The 13,866-nt window shown below is 64.6% G+C and overlaps 2 protein-coding genes across 4 annotated transcripts; one reads left to right on the top strand and one right to left on the bottom strand.

The window, feature by feature from the left end:
* Nucleotides 1–313: 313 nt before the first annotated feature.
* Nucleotides 314–10,507, bottom strand: SPRYD3 (SPRY domain containing 3). Of its 3 annotated transcripts, none has more exons than XM_054051499.1 (11): nt 10,482–10,507; nt 8,468–8,608; nt 8,292–8,367; nt 8,064–8,188; nt 6,560–6,695; nt 5,234–5,422; nt 4,007–4,156; nt 3,014–3,071; nt 2,637–2,756; nt 1,559–1,707; nt 314–669 (listed from the first exon to the last, which is right to left on the bottom strand). In XM_054051499.1, coding segments are annotated over exons 1-11 (1,281 nt in total). In that variant the 5' UTR covers nt 10,484–10,507; the 3' UTR covers nt 314–534. The 3 variants fall into 3 exon arrangements, with proteins under 3 accessions (XP_053907474.1, XP_053907475.1, XP_053907473.1); XM_054051500.1 differs by having other exon boundaries at nt 10,419–10,487; XM_054051498.1 differs by lacking the exon at nt 10,482–10,507 and adding an exon at nt 10,429–10,473.
* A 496-nt stretch (nt 10,508–11,003) lies between these two features.
* LOC128849501 (uncharacterized) lies at nt 11,004–13,852 on the top strand. Its single transcript, XM_054051673.1, has 2 exons — nt 11,004–11,061; nt 12,981–13,852. Exon 2 carries the CDS (start codon nt 12,987–12,989, stop codon nt 13,710–13,712), a length of 726 nt encoding a protein of 241 aa, XP_053907648.1. The 5' UTR covers nt 11,004–11,061; nt 12,981–12,986; the 3' UTR covers nt 13,713–13,852.
* The last annotated feature ends 14 nt before the right edge of the window (nt 13,853–13,866 follow it).

The following is a 13,866-nucleotide window of genomic DNA, read 5'->3' as shown; positions in this document are numbered from 1 at the left end:
CCTGGGGTGGGGGGGTCACAAAGTGTGGGGGTGATTTGGGGGGGGTGTCACAGAGTGGGAAGGTGATTTGGGGGTCACAGAGTGGGGGGCAATTTGGGGGGTCACGGGGGGGTAATTTGGGGGTGTCAGAGTGGGGGGTAATTTGGGGGGGTCACAGAGTGGGGGGGTCATAGAGTGGGGGTGTGATTTGGGGGTGTCAGAGTGGGGGGTAATTTTGGGGGGTCACAGAGTGGGGGAGTGATTTGGGGGTCACAGTGGGGGGATTCTGGGGGGGATGAGGGGATTTTGGGGGGGATAAAGGGATTTTGGGGGGGTTCTGGGTGGGGATAAAGGGATTTTTGGGGGGGGGGCTGATGGGGGCACCCCAAAAACCAGCTCACCCCCCGACACACACACTTCCAGTAACACCAATCCCAAACTGGTGTGGCAAAAGCCTTAAAGTGCAGGAGAACTGGGAAGGGGGGGGGAAGAAAGTCGGGGCCCCCCCTTCCTCTCTGTGCCTCCATAAACGTTTTTTTTGGGGGGCCCCCCCCCCTATCCGCTAAGGGGGTGCAGGTCCACCTTCACCTTCTCCCCCGAGCTGAGCATCCCCACGGTGGGGAAATACCCCCCCGGCGGCACCAGCGCCTCCTTCTTGCCGATCACCTGCCCGTTGCGCGTGAAAAATACCTGAGGGGGGGGGGAAAAATTGGGGGGGTCGGGGGGGCAGCACGGCCTGGGTGTCCCCAGTGCCCCCCAAAATCATACACTATGGGGGTAATGGGGGAGATAAAGGGTGGAACACATAATGGGGGGAATGGGGGCAGTGGGGGATAAAGGGGGGACACACAATGGGGGTAATGGGGGCAGTGGGGGATAAAGGGGGGACACACAATGGGGGGGAATGGGGGCAGTGGGGGATAAAGGGGGGACACATTATGGGGGTAATGGGGAGCAGTGGGGGATAAAGGGGGGACACACAATGGGGGTAATGGGGGCAGTGGGGGGATAAAGGGGGGACACAATGGGGGTAATGGGGGCAGTGGGGGGATAAAGGGGGGACACAATGGGGGATAAAGGGGACACAGTGGAGGGTAATGAGGGCTAATGGGGGTGAGAGGGGGGTGAGGGTGGTCTATGGGGGGGTCTGGGGGGGTCTATGGGGGATGAGGGGAGTGTATGGGGGGTCTGGAGGGTGAAGGTGGGTCTGGGGGGGGCTCTGGGGGGGTGTCTATAGGGGGTCCGGCAGGTGAGAAGGGTCTATAGGGAGGTCTACGGGGGTGAGGGGGGATCTATAAAGTGAGGGGAGGGTCTATGGGGGGTCTATAAGGTAAGGGGGGGTCTGTGGGGGGGTCTATAAGGTAAGGGGGGCGTCTGTGGGGGGTCTATAAGGTGAGGGGGGGTCTGTGGGGGGTCTATAAGGTAAGGGGGGGTCTGTGGGGGTCTATAAGGTGAGGGGGGTCTGTGGGGGGGTCTATAAGGTGGGGGGGGTCTCTGGGGAGGATTCCCGGGGGGTCTCTGGGCGGGGGGTTTCCCAGGGGGGTCTCTGGGGGGGTGTCCCTCCAGGGGGGTCTCTTACCACCACTTTCCTGCCCTCGAGTTCGGGCTCCGTCTCGTCCTCGTCGTCGTCGTCGTCGTCATCATCGTCGTCGCCCCCCGGCAGGAACATCACATTCCTCAGAGCCCGCGGCCTCAGCTCCGCTGTGTCACACGCGTCATCGCTGTCACCTGGGGGGGGCAGGAATTGGGGGGACACACGGATTGGGGGAGGAATGGATTGGGGGGGACACGGATTTGGGGGGGTACAGATTGGGGGGGACACGGATTGGGGGGACTAGGACCCCCCCATAGACCCCACAGCCCCCTCCTCACCCCATAGACCCCCATAGACCCCACACAGCCCCCTCCTCACCCCATAGACCCCCATAGCCCCCCCCAGCTCCCTCCTCACCCCATAGACCCCCCCAGCCCCCTCCTCACTCCATAGATCCCCATAGACCCCCCCAGCCCCCTCCTCACCCCATAGACCCCCATAGACCCCCCCAGCCCCCTCCTCACCCCATAGAACCCCCAGCCCCCTCCTCACCCCACAGACTCCCCCATAGACCCCCCACAGCCCCCTCTTCACCCCATAGACCCCCATAGACCCCCCCCAGCCCCCTCCTCACCCCATAGACTCCCCCATAGACCCCCACAGCCCCCTCCTCACCCCATAGACCCCCCACAGCCCCCTCCTCACCCTATAGACTCCCCCATAGACCCCCCACAGCCCCCTCCTCACCCCATAGACCCCCATAGACCCCCCCCAGCCCCCTCCTCACCCCATAGACTCCCCCATAGACCCCCACAGCCCCTCCTCACCCCATAGATCCCCATAGATCCCCCCAGCCTCCTCCTCACCCCATAGACCCTCCCCAGCCACCCCCCCCTCCAGCCCCCCCTCCACCCCATAGACCCCCCCCCACCCTCACAGCCCCTCCCTTTCCCCATAGCACTCCCCAGCCCCCCCTTTACCCCAAAGACTCCCCCATAGACCCCCCCACAGCCCCTTCTCACCCCATAGACCCCCATAGACCCCCCCAGACTCCCCTTTTTTGGGGGGTTCACGGCCAGCTGCCCCCCCCAACCCCCCCAAACCCCCCCCCGTGTCCCCCAACCTTCACTGTCGAGGCTGTAATCCCGCGGGAACATAATTCCGCAGCCCATGATGTCGCCCTTGTAGCAGCGGGGGCCGAAGGGGTCCCCCACCCCACTGCCATGGAAGATCTTCCCATCGTCTGAGGGGGGCGGAAAAAGGGGTACAGGGACCCCCAAAAAAAGATGGGAACCACCCCATCCCTGGAGCCCCCCCTGAGGCCATCAGGAGTGGGGAAAGACAGAGGGAAAGGGAGGGGGGCAGGAAGAGGAGGGGGGGAGGAAGAGGAGGGGGGGAGGAAGAGGAGGCGGAGGGGGGGAGGAGGGGGAGAGGAAGAGGAGGGGGAGGAGGGGGAGGGGAGAGGAGGGAGGGGAGAGGAGGAGGCTTTGGGGGTCTCACCTGCGTGATAGGCCACGGATCCCCTGCTCCAGCCGGGGTGCCGGTTCTTGGGGTAGTCCTGAGGGAGAGGAGGGCAATTCAGTAGCCCAACCAGGGGAATCGGTAGCCACTGAGGGGGAGGGAGGCCAGGGGGGCGGAATCTGGTGGCTACAGGGGAATTTGGTGGCCACGGGTGGGGATTCAGTGGCCACGGATGGGATTTGGTGGCCGTGGGGTTGGAGTCAGTGGCCACAGGTGGGATTTGGTGCTCCGCGAGGTGGGAATCGGTGGCCGCAGGGGAATTTGGTGGCCACGGGGTGGGATTTGGTGGCCATAAGGTGGGATTCCTTGACTGCAGGTGGGATTTGGTGGCCACAGGGTGGGATCCGGTGGCCATGGGGTGGGATTCAGTGGCCGTGGGGTTGGAGTCAGTGGCCACAGGTGGGATTTGGTGGTCTGCGGGGTGGGAATCGGTGGCCATGGGTGGGGATTCAGTGGCCACAGGGGAATTTGGTGGTTGCAGGGTGGGATTCAGTGGCCACAGGGTGAGATTCAGTGGCTGCGGGGTGGGATTCGGCGGTCGCAGGGAAATTTGGTGGCCATGGGGTGGGATTCCTTGACTGCAGGTGGGATTCAGTGGCCACAGGGTGGGATTCAATGGCCGTAGGGGGGATTCTATGGCCATGGTGTGGGATTTGGTGGCCCTGAGGGGGGATCCGGTGGCTGTAGGGGAATTTGGTGGCCATAGGGGGAATCTGGTGGCCACGGGGTGGGATCTGGTGGCCGTAGGGCAATTCGGTGGCCACAGGTGGGGATTTGGTGGCCGCAGGGGAATTTAGTGGCCCCGGGTGGGATTTGGTGGCCCCGGGGTGGGGATTCAGTGACCACAGGGGAATTTGGTGGCTGCAGGGTGGGATCCGGTGGCCATGGGGTGGGATTCAGTGGCCGTAGGGGGGATTCAGTGGCCATGGGGTGGGATTTGGTGGCTGCGGGGTGGGATTCGGTGGCCCCCACCTTTCTCGCCAGCCCGAGGGCAATGTAGCACTTCTCTCCGGGGTCGACGATCTCCACCTCAAAGTAGTGCGTGCGGGGGCTGAGGGGGCTCCGCGCCTGCGCCAGCCCCACGTCCACAATGCTCCGGCCCTGCCCCACGTACTCCAGCAGCTGCGGAAATGGGAATGGGGGGAACCGGAAATGGGGGAGGGGAACCCGGAAATGGGGGGAGGCAACGTGGAAATGGGGAGGGGTAACCCGGAAATGGGAGAGGGGAACCCAGAAATTGAGGGGGCAATCCGGAAATGGGGAGGGGAAACACGGAAATGGAGGGGGAACCCAGAAATGGAAGAGGGGGAACCTGGAAATGGGGGAGGGGAACCCGGAAATGGAGGGGGGCAACACGGAAATGGAGGGGGCAATCCGGAAATGGGGAGGGGCAACCCGGAAATGGGGAGGGGCAACCCGGAAATGGGAGAGGGGGCAACTCGGAAAAGGAGGGGGGCAACCCGGAAATTGGGGGAACACGGAAATGGGAGAGGGGCAACCCGGAAATGGGGAAGGGCAACCCGGAAATGGAGGGGGGCAATCCGGAAATGGAGGGAACACAGAAATGGGAGAGGGGCAACACGGAAATGGAGGGGGGCAATCCGGAAATTGGGGGGCAACCCGGAAATGGAGGGGGGCAACCCAGAAATGGGAGAGGGGCAACACGGAAATGGAGGGGGGCAATCCGGAAATGGAGGCGGGCAACGTGGAAATGGGAGAGGGGGCAACTCGGAAATGGGAACCCATTCCCTCAGAGGGGGAACCTGAAAATGGAGGGGGGGCAACACAGAAATTGGGGGGCAACCTGGAAATTGGGGGGCAACCCGGAAATGGAGGGGGCACCGTGAAAATGGGGGGACGGGGTAACCCAAAAATGGGGGGGGCACCCCAAAAATGGGGGGGACAGGGGAAAGGGGCACCCCAAAACTAGGGGGGCACCCTGATACTGGGGGGGCACCCCAAAACTGGGGGTGGGCAGGGGCACCCCGAAAATGGGGGGGCATCCTGGAAATAGATTTGGGAGACACCCCAAATCTATAGGGACCCAAAAAATGGGGTGAGGGAGACACCCCAAAACTATGGGAGACTCAAATAATGGGGTGGGGACCCCCCCAAACCTGATGTCCCCCAACTGCTGTGGTGCTGGGGGGGGGTTGGTGGTGTCCCTGTCCCCCCCCTCCAAGAAGTTGGGGTGCTCACGGTGCCGCAGAGGCGGACGTTGTGCAGGCGCCCCCACTCCTCCTCGAAGCTGTCGACCATCATTGCGCTGTCGTCCTCGTCGCGCCGCGGCTCCGCGTGAAGGTGCAGCCGAACCTCCTCACCCAGAGAGTGCATTCCCACCGCCGGGAATAACCCCGGGGGGGGCAGTGGCACCGCCGCACAGCCCACCTGGGGGAAGCGGGGGCAAAGAAAAGGGGGTACAGCTGGGGGGGGGTAAGGGGAGAGGCTGGGAGGCGAGTTGGGGGGGCAGGGGGGGGCAAAGGGGGGTACAGCTGCAGGGGGGCAGGGGGAGAGGCTGGGATGCGAGTTGGGGGGGCAGGGGGGTCGGATGGAGCTCATCTGGGGGGGCAGGGAGCTTGGGGGGGGCAGGGGGAGAGGCTGTGGTGAGTCTGGGGGGGTCGTGGGGGGCAAAGGGGGGTACAGCCGGGGGGGGTAAGGGGAGAGCCTGGGAGGCGAGTTTGGGGGTGCAGGGAGGGCAAATGGGAGTACAGCTGGGGGGGGGCAAGGGGAGAGCCTGGGAGGCGAGTTTGGGGGGGCGGGGGGGGGCATGGAGCTCATCTGGGGGGCAGGGGGCTTGAGGGGGGGGGCAGGAGGAGATACTGGGAGATGAGTTGTGGGGGCAGGGGGGGCAGAGGGTTTTGGGGGGGCAGGGGGAGAGGCTGGGAGGCGAGTTTGGGGGGTGCAGCGGGGGCAAAGGGGAGTACAGCTGAGGGGGGGGCAAGGGGAGAGCCTGGGAGGCGAGTTTGGGGGGGCAGGGGGGGCATGGAGCTCATCTGGGGGGGGCAGGGGGCTTGGCAGGGGCAGGAGGAGAAGCTGGGTACCAAGTTGGGGGGGATAGGGGGTTTGGGGGGGCAAGGGGAGAGGCTGGGAGGGGAGTTTGGGGGTGCAGGGGGGCAAAGGGGGGCACAGCTGAGGGGGGGGCAAGGGGAGAGCCTGGGAGGCGAGTTTGGGGGGGGCAGGGGGGGCATGGAGCTCATCTGGGGGGCAGGGGGCTTGGGGGGGCAGAGGGAAGTGGGGGGGCACTGGGGGTGTCTCCCCTCTTAGTGCCCCCCCCAGGCTGTACAGTAGCAATGGGGCAGACTGGGGGGGGCATTGTGGGGGCTCTGGGGACACTGGGACAGACTGGGGGGCTCTGGGGGGGGGGCAAAGGGGGAGCCTGAGTGGCAAAGTGGGGGGGGGGGGGGCAGATGGAGGGGCACAGGGGGGTGACAGTAGGAGAGCAGCAGAGTCCACAAGAGGGGGAGATAGGGGGCGGGGGTGTTTTGGGGGTCCCGGTGGGGGGGGTGTTTTGGGGGTCCCTCTCACCCTTTTGCCGTTCTTGGTGAAGAACACTTGAGCCGTTTGGGCTTCGAAGGATCCGGGTTCGATACCGCACCCGATGCGATCGCCAGAACTGCATTTAGCGCCCAACTGGCGCCCGCGGGCACGGCCGCTGTACAGCCTGGGGGCGGCGGGGGGGGCACTGAGAGGGGAGACCCCCCCCAGAGACCCCCCCAGTCTGCACCAGTGCCTCCCAGTCTGCACCAGAGCCCCCCAAGACCCTGCAATGCTCCCCCAGTCTGCACCAGTGCCAGTGTATAGCCTGGGGGGTGCAGGGGGGGGCACTGAGAGGGGAGACCCCCCCCCCCCCAAGAGACCCCCAGTCTGCCCCAGTGCCCCCCCAGTACCCTTCCAGTCCCTCCCAGTCTGCCCCAGTCACTCCCAGTGCCTCCCAGCATCCCTCCAGTCCCTCCCAGCGCCCTTCCAGTGTGTCCCAGTCGCTCCCGGCACCCTTCCAGTCACTCCCAGTCTACCCCAGTCCTTCCCAGCGCCCCTCCAGTCTATCCCAGTCCCTCCCAGCGCCCCTCCAAGCCTACCCCAGTCCCTCCCAGTGCTCTTCCAGTGTGTCCCAGTCCCTCCCAGCGCCCCCTCCAGTGTATCCCAGTCTACCCCAGCCACTCCCAGCACCCCTCCAGTCCCTCCCAGTCTACACCAGTCCCTCCCAGCACCCTTCCAGTCCCTCCCAGTCTACCTCAGTCACTCCCAGCGCCCCTCCAGTGTATCCCAGTCCCTACCAGTGCTCCTCCAAGTCTACCCCAGTCCCTCCCAGCACCCCTTCAGTGTATTCCAGTCCCTCCCAGTACCTCCCAGCATCCCTCCAGTCCCTCCCAGCACCCCTCCAGTGTATCCCATTCCCTACCAGTGCTCCTCCAAGTCTACCCCAGTCCCTCCCAGCACCCCTTCAGTGTATCCCAGTCCCTCCCAGTACCTCCCAGCGTCCCTCCAGTCCCTCCCAGCACCCCTCCAATTCTACCCCAGTCCCTCCCAGTGCTCCTCCAGGGTGTCCCAGTCCCTCCCAGTGCCCCTCCAGTCTGCCCCAGTCCCTCCCAGTCTGCCCGAGTCACTCCCAGTGCCCTCCCAGTGCCTCCCAGCGTCCCTCCAGTCCCTCTCAGCGCCCTCCCAGTCCCTCCCAGTGTCCCTCCAAGTCTACCCCAGTCCCTCCCAGTGCTCCTCCAGTGTGTCCCAGTCCCTCCCAGCGCTCCTCCAGTCTGCCCCAGTCCCTCCCAGTGCCCTCCCAGTGCCTCCCAGCATGCCTCCAGTCCCTCTCATTGCCCTTCCAGTCCCTCCCAATCTGCTCCAGTCCCTCCCAGCGCCCTCCCAGTCCCTCCCAGTGCCCCTCCAGTCTGTCCCAGTCCCTCCCAGTCTGCCCGAGTCACTCCCAGTGCCCTCCCAGTATCCCTCCTGTCCCTCTCAGGGCCCTTCCAGTCCCTCCCAATCTGCTCCAGTCCCTCCCAGTGCCTTCCCAGTCCCTCCCAGTTCCCCCACTCACTTCCCATCGTCGGCGTGGTAGGCGATGGAGTCGGGCAGCCAGCCAGGCTGGTGATCCAGACTGTAATACTGCGGCACCAATCCAACGGCGATGGTGCCGCGCACCCCACTGTCCACGATCGACACCTGCAGGGGGGGTCCCCTAATCAGCCGGGGGGGGGGCTCCCAGCTAACCCCCTTCCCCCCAAATTAACCCATAATACCCCCCCAAGAGCAATAAAAACCTCACCTCAAAGTAATTGTTGTCCCTGGAAAGTGGCCGCGGCGCCACGTAGCAGCCGACCTCGCCGGAATTGCCGTGATAACTGGGAATAAAAAAAAGGGGGGGCCATAAAAAAACAAAAATAGGGTGAAGAGCATCTCTAAGCGGTTAGAGACCCCCCCAAAAAAAAAATAATGGGGTACCTGAGGGTATCGCCGTCCACCAGGATGTGTTTGGCGCGTTCCTGGTAACGCACAGCGCGAACCTCGCGGATCTCGCGGATGCGTCGGCGCCAGTTGAGGAACCTGTAGTGGAGGTGGAGGTCATCCATGGCGAGGGGCAACCTGCGGGGGGGGGGGGGGGGGGGAGGGGGGCGGCGTCAGAGACCCCCACAGCCCCCCCAAATCACCCCCAGACACACCCCGAGAGCCCTGAACAACCCCCCAGACACCTCCCGAGACCCCTGAACCCCCCCAGACACTACCTGAACTCCCCCAAGACACCCCCTGAACCCCCCCTGACACCTCCTGAGACCCCTGAACCCCCCCCAGACACCCCCTGAACCCCCCCAGACACCCCCTGAGACCCCTGAACCCTCCCTGACATCCCTGAACCCCTCCCAGACACCCCCTGAGATGCCTGAGCCCCCACAGACACCTCCTGAACCCCCCCCAGACACCCCCTGAACCCCCCCAGACACCCCCTGAGATGCCTGAACTCCCACAGACACTCCCTGAACCCCCCACAGACACCTCCTGAACCCCCACAGACACCTCCTGAGACCCCTGAACCCTCCCCGACATCCCTGAACCCCTCCCAGACACTCCCTGAGATGCCTGAGCCCCCCCCAGACACCCCCTGAACCCCCACAGACACCCCCTAAGACCCCTGAACCCCCACAGACACCCCCTGAACCCCCCCAGACACCTCCTGAGACCCCTGAACCCCCCCAGATACCCCCTAAGACCCCTGAACCCCCCCAGACAGCCCCTCAATCCCCCCAGACACCCCCTGAACCCCCACAGACACCCCTGAGACCCCTGAACCCTCCCCGACATCCCTGAACCCCTCCCAGACACCCCCTAAGACGCCTGAGCCCCCCCAGACACCCCCTAAGACGCCTGAGCCCCCCCAGACACCCCCTGATACCCCCTGAAACCCCACAGACACCCCCTGAACACCCACAGACACCCCCTGAACACCCCCTCGACATCCCATGAATGCCCCCAGACACCCCTGAGACCCCTGAACCCCCCCAAGACGCCACCTGAACCCCCCCAGAGACTCCTGAACCTCCCTCAGACACCCCCGGAGACGCCTGAATCCTCCCCGACATCCCTGAACTCCCCCAGACACCTTCTGAGACCCCTGAACCCCCCCAGATACCCCCTGAGATCCCCCAGACACCCCCTGAAACCACTGAACCCCCCCAAGACACCCCCTGAGACCCCTGAACACCCCCCAGACACCCCCTGAACCCTCCCAGACACCCCCTGAGACCACTAAATACCCCCAAGACATCCCCTGAGACCCCTGAACCCCCCCAGACATCCCTGAACCCCCCCAGAGACCCCACTGAACTGCCACAGCCCCCCCCTTAGCCCCTAGAGCCACCACCAGCACCCCCAAAGAGCTTCTAGAGACCCACAGCCCCCCCTGAGCTTCTAGAGCCCCCCTAGAGCCCCCCCTTAGCCCCTAGAGATGCCCCCAGCACCCCCAGAGACCCCCCCATCCCCTCTACAGCCCTCCCTGAGCTCCCAGAGACCTCCCCAGCACCCCCAAAGACCCCCTAGGGACCCCCCCAGCCCCTTCTGAGCTCCCAGAGACCCCCCCCAGCACCCCCAAAGGTCCCCTAAAGACCCCCCAGCCCCTTCTGAGCTCCCAGAGACCCCCCCAGCACCCCCAAAGGTCCCCTAAAGACCCCCCAGCCCCTTCTGAGCTCCCAGAGACCCCTCCAGCACCCCCAAAGACCCCCTAGGGACCCCCGAAAGACCCCCCCAGCACCCCCAAAGACCCCCTAGGGACCCCCCGAGCCCCTTCTGAGCTCCCAGAGACCCCCCCAGCACCCCCAAAGACCCCCTAGAGACCCCCCCCAGCCCCCCTTTAGCCCACAGAGCTGCCCCCAGCGCCCCACAAAGACGCCCCCCCCCATACCCCGCCCGACCCCTCCATGGGCTTCGCGCTGCGGCCGCCACCGGCCCCGCCGCCCTCACTCACATCCGGGTCTCTGCGCCGCTCGTCCCGCCCCCTTCGAGCCTCTTAGCCAATCGCCGTCCTCCTTTCCGCGCTCGCCCCGCCCCTCCACACCTCTTAGCCAATCGCCGCCCGTCTCTCCCCTCTCTCCCCGCCCCTCCGAGCCTCTCAGCCAATCGCCACCCGCTTATCTCCTCTCTCCCCGCCCCTCCTCGCCTCTCAGCCAATCGCAGCGCGGGGAGGGGCTGAGGCAGCCCCTACACCCCCAAAATGCCCCCAGACCCCCTCAAAGCTGCCCCTACACCCCAAAACTTCCCCCAGACCCCCCCAAAGCTGCCCCCACACCCCAAAACAGAGGGCTCTAAGCCACGCCCCATCGCTTCAAACCACGCCCCTTTCGCTCCTAAGCCACACCCTTGTCTCCTAAGCCGCGCCCCCAAACAGCGCTCACCCGAAACTCAAGCCCACTAGCTCAAAACCACGCCCCTCGCGAGTCCATACTCATATAATACAAGCCACGCCCCCTCACCTGAAACCACGCCTCTCCTCTTAAGCCACGCCCCCTCCGTTCCCCGCCCTGAGTTCCTGGCGGGAGCGGAGTGCGGTGAGGGGGGGGAAACAATGGCGGAGGGGCTCTGGGAGATGGGGGGCACTGGGAGGGACTGGGGGTGCTGGTGGGCACTGGGGGGACCGTGACAATGGAGTGGGACGGGGGGGGCAAGATAAAGGGGGGCACTGGGGGGCACTGGGAGGCATTGGGGGGATGTGACAATGCCGGGGACAGGGGGGACAGAGACAAAGAGGGGCACTGGGGGGGACTGGGAGGAACTGGGAGGCACTGGGGGGCACTGGGGTACTGTGACAATGGAGTTGGACAGGGGAGCAGAGACAAAGTGGGGGCACTGGGGGGGACTGGGAGGCACTGGGGGGCACTGGGGTACTGTGACAATGGGGGGGACGGGGGGGGCAGAGACAAAGTGGGGGCACTGGGGGCACTGGGAGAGACTGGGGGGGACTGTGGGGACTGTGACAATGGAGTGGGACAGGGGGGCAGAGATAAAGGAGGGCACTGGGGGGGACTGGAAGGCACTGGGGGGACCGTGACAATGGAGTGGGACAGGGGGGCAGAGACAAAGCAGGGGACTGGGAGGCACTGGGGGCACTGGGAGGCACTGAGGGGACTGTGACAATGGGGGGGATGGGGCCACTGGGGGGGATCAGGACAGTTGGGGGGCAGCAAGGGGGGCCCCTGGGATCCCCCAGTCTCACAGCAGTTGGGGGGCAGCCGGGGTCCCCCAAGTCCTGCGGATCAGTGGGTCACTGGGGTCCCCCAACACGATCTGTGGGTCACTGATAGGGTCCCTCAACCCCTGTAGGTTACTGGGGTACCCCAACACGATCTGTGGGTCACTGATGGGGTCCCCCAACCTCTGTGGGTCACTGGGGTACCCCAACACGATCTGTGGGTCACTGATGGGGTCCTCAAGCCCAATCTGTGGGTCACTGGGGCCTCTCAACCCAATCCACCCAACCCATGGCAACCTGTGGGTCACTGGGGTCCCCCAACTCCTGTGGGTCTGTGGGTCACTGGGGTGCCCCAGGGCAATCTGTGGGTCACTGATGGGGTCCTCGAGCCCAATCTGTGGGTCACTGGGACCTCTCAACCCAACCCTTGTCAACCTGTGGGTCATTGTGGAGCCCCAACTACGGTGGATCTGTGGGTCACTGGGGTGCCCCAGCGCAATCTGTGGGTCACTGATGGGGTCCTCAAGCCCGATCTGTGGGTCACTGGGACCTCTCAACCCAACTCAACTCAACCCAACCCAACCTCTGTCAACCTCTGGGTCACTGGGGTCCCCCAACCCCTGTGGATCTGTGGGTCACTGAGGTGCCCCAGGGCAGTCTATGGGTCACTGATGGGGTCCTCAAGCCCGATCTGTGGGTCACTGGGGCCTCTCAACCCAACTCAACCTCCGTCAACCTGTGGGTCACTGGGGTCCCCCAACCCCTGTGGCTCTGTGGGTCACTGGGGTGCCCCAGGGCGATCTGTGGGTCACTGATGGGGTCCTCGAGCCCAATCTGTGGGTCACTGGGGCCTCCCAACTCAACTCAACCCAACCCAACTCAACCCAACCCAACCCAACTCAACCTCTGTCAACCTGTGGGTCACTGGGGTGCCCCAGGGAGATCTGTGGGTCACTGATGGGGTCCTTGAGCCCAATCTGTGGGTCACTGGGGCCTCTCAACCCAACCCAACTTAACCCAACCCAACCCAACTCAACCTCTGTCAACCTGTGGGTCACTGGGGTCCCCCAACCTCTGTGGCTCTGTGGGTCACTGGGGTGCCCCAACATGATCTGTGGGTCACTGAGGTGCCCCAGGGCAATCTATGGGTCACTGATGGGGTCCTCAAGCCCCATCCGTGGGTCACTGGGGCCTCCCAACCCAACTCAACTCAACCCAATGCAACCCCTGTGGATCTGTGGGTCGCGCGGGTCCCCCAGAGCACTCTGTGCCCCCCAGGGCGCGATGGCGCGGGGTGAACGGGAGACGCTGTTGGCGATTCAACGGGCGCTGACGGACGAGCAGTTCCAGAGCCTCAAATTCCTACTGGAAGAGCGCGTGCCGTTGGCTGAGCTCCTGCCGGCTTCGCGCCCCGACCTCTGCCGCCTCCTTCTCCAACGCTTCCCGGGTCAGGCCCTACACATCACCGCCGACCTCCTGCGGCAAATCGACCGCCATGACCTCCTCCGCCAATACCAGCTCCCCGGCGCCGAGGATGAGAACCTCAACTGGAACGGGGCCACCAACAGCTTCTCCAAGAACGAAGACACCATTGGTTCCTCCAAGAACGAAGACGCCGTTGGTTCCTCCAAGAACGGCTCCACCACCGTTTCTTCTGCTCCATCACGATGCGACGATGCCAACGTGGTCCATCGCGTTGTGTCCTCCCCGCTTGCGTTTCCCGGACCTCCTCGGCGCCTGACGGAGAAGGAGTTGATGCAGATCGCCCAAAAACTGGGCAAAGAATGGCAGGAGGTGGGAATCATCTGCCTGGGCTTGGAAAGGAACCGCTTGGATCAAATCCGGGAGGACAACCCGCGCCACGTGGTCCTCCAGAGCTTCGAGATGCTGCGGGAATGGCGGCGGCGACAGAAAGACGACGCTACGGCACCACGGCTCCGCGCTTGCTTGGCCGCCGCCAGCCTCGATCCGGAGCTCCTCGACCTTCTCCAGAGCTTCCAGAAGGACTGAGAGAAACGATGAGGGCTACTTGGGGGCCCTCCAATCGCCTCCCGCCCGGCGCGACGCGGAAAAGAGAGCAGTAAAAGTGGTTTTATTTCTTGGATGTGGGGTTGGATGCCATCTCCTGAGCGTCTTTATTCCGGATTGGAGGTGGGATGGAAGC

This window comes from Cuculus canorus, chromosome 29 (assembly GCF_017976375.1).
Source record: "Cuculus canorus isolate bCucCan1 chromosome 29, bCucCan1.pri, whole genome shotgun sequence".
NCBI lineage: Eukaryota > Metazoa > Chordata > Aves > Cuculiformes > Cuculidae > Cuculus > Cuculus canorus.
Note: the sequence above shows the minus strand (reverse complement) of the source record. Positions and strands in the feature narration are given on the sequence as shown.

Coding starts and splice junctions, on each gene's coding strand:
- SPRYD3 (XM_054051498.1), bottom strand. Junction 8,368..8,467: donor GTGGACGGCGATACCCTCAG/GTACCCCATTAT, acceptor TTTTATTCCCAG/TTATCACGGCAATTCCGGCG. Junction 6,696..8,063: donor TACCACGCCGACGATGGGAA/GTGAGTGGGGGA, acceptor CGCCGCCCCCAG/GCTGTACAGCGGCCGTGCCC.
- LOC128849501 (XM_054051673.1), top strand. CDS start 12,987: ATGGCGCGGGGTGAACGGGAGACGCTGTTGGCGATTCAACGGGCGCTG.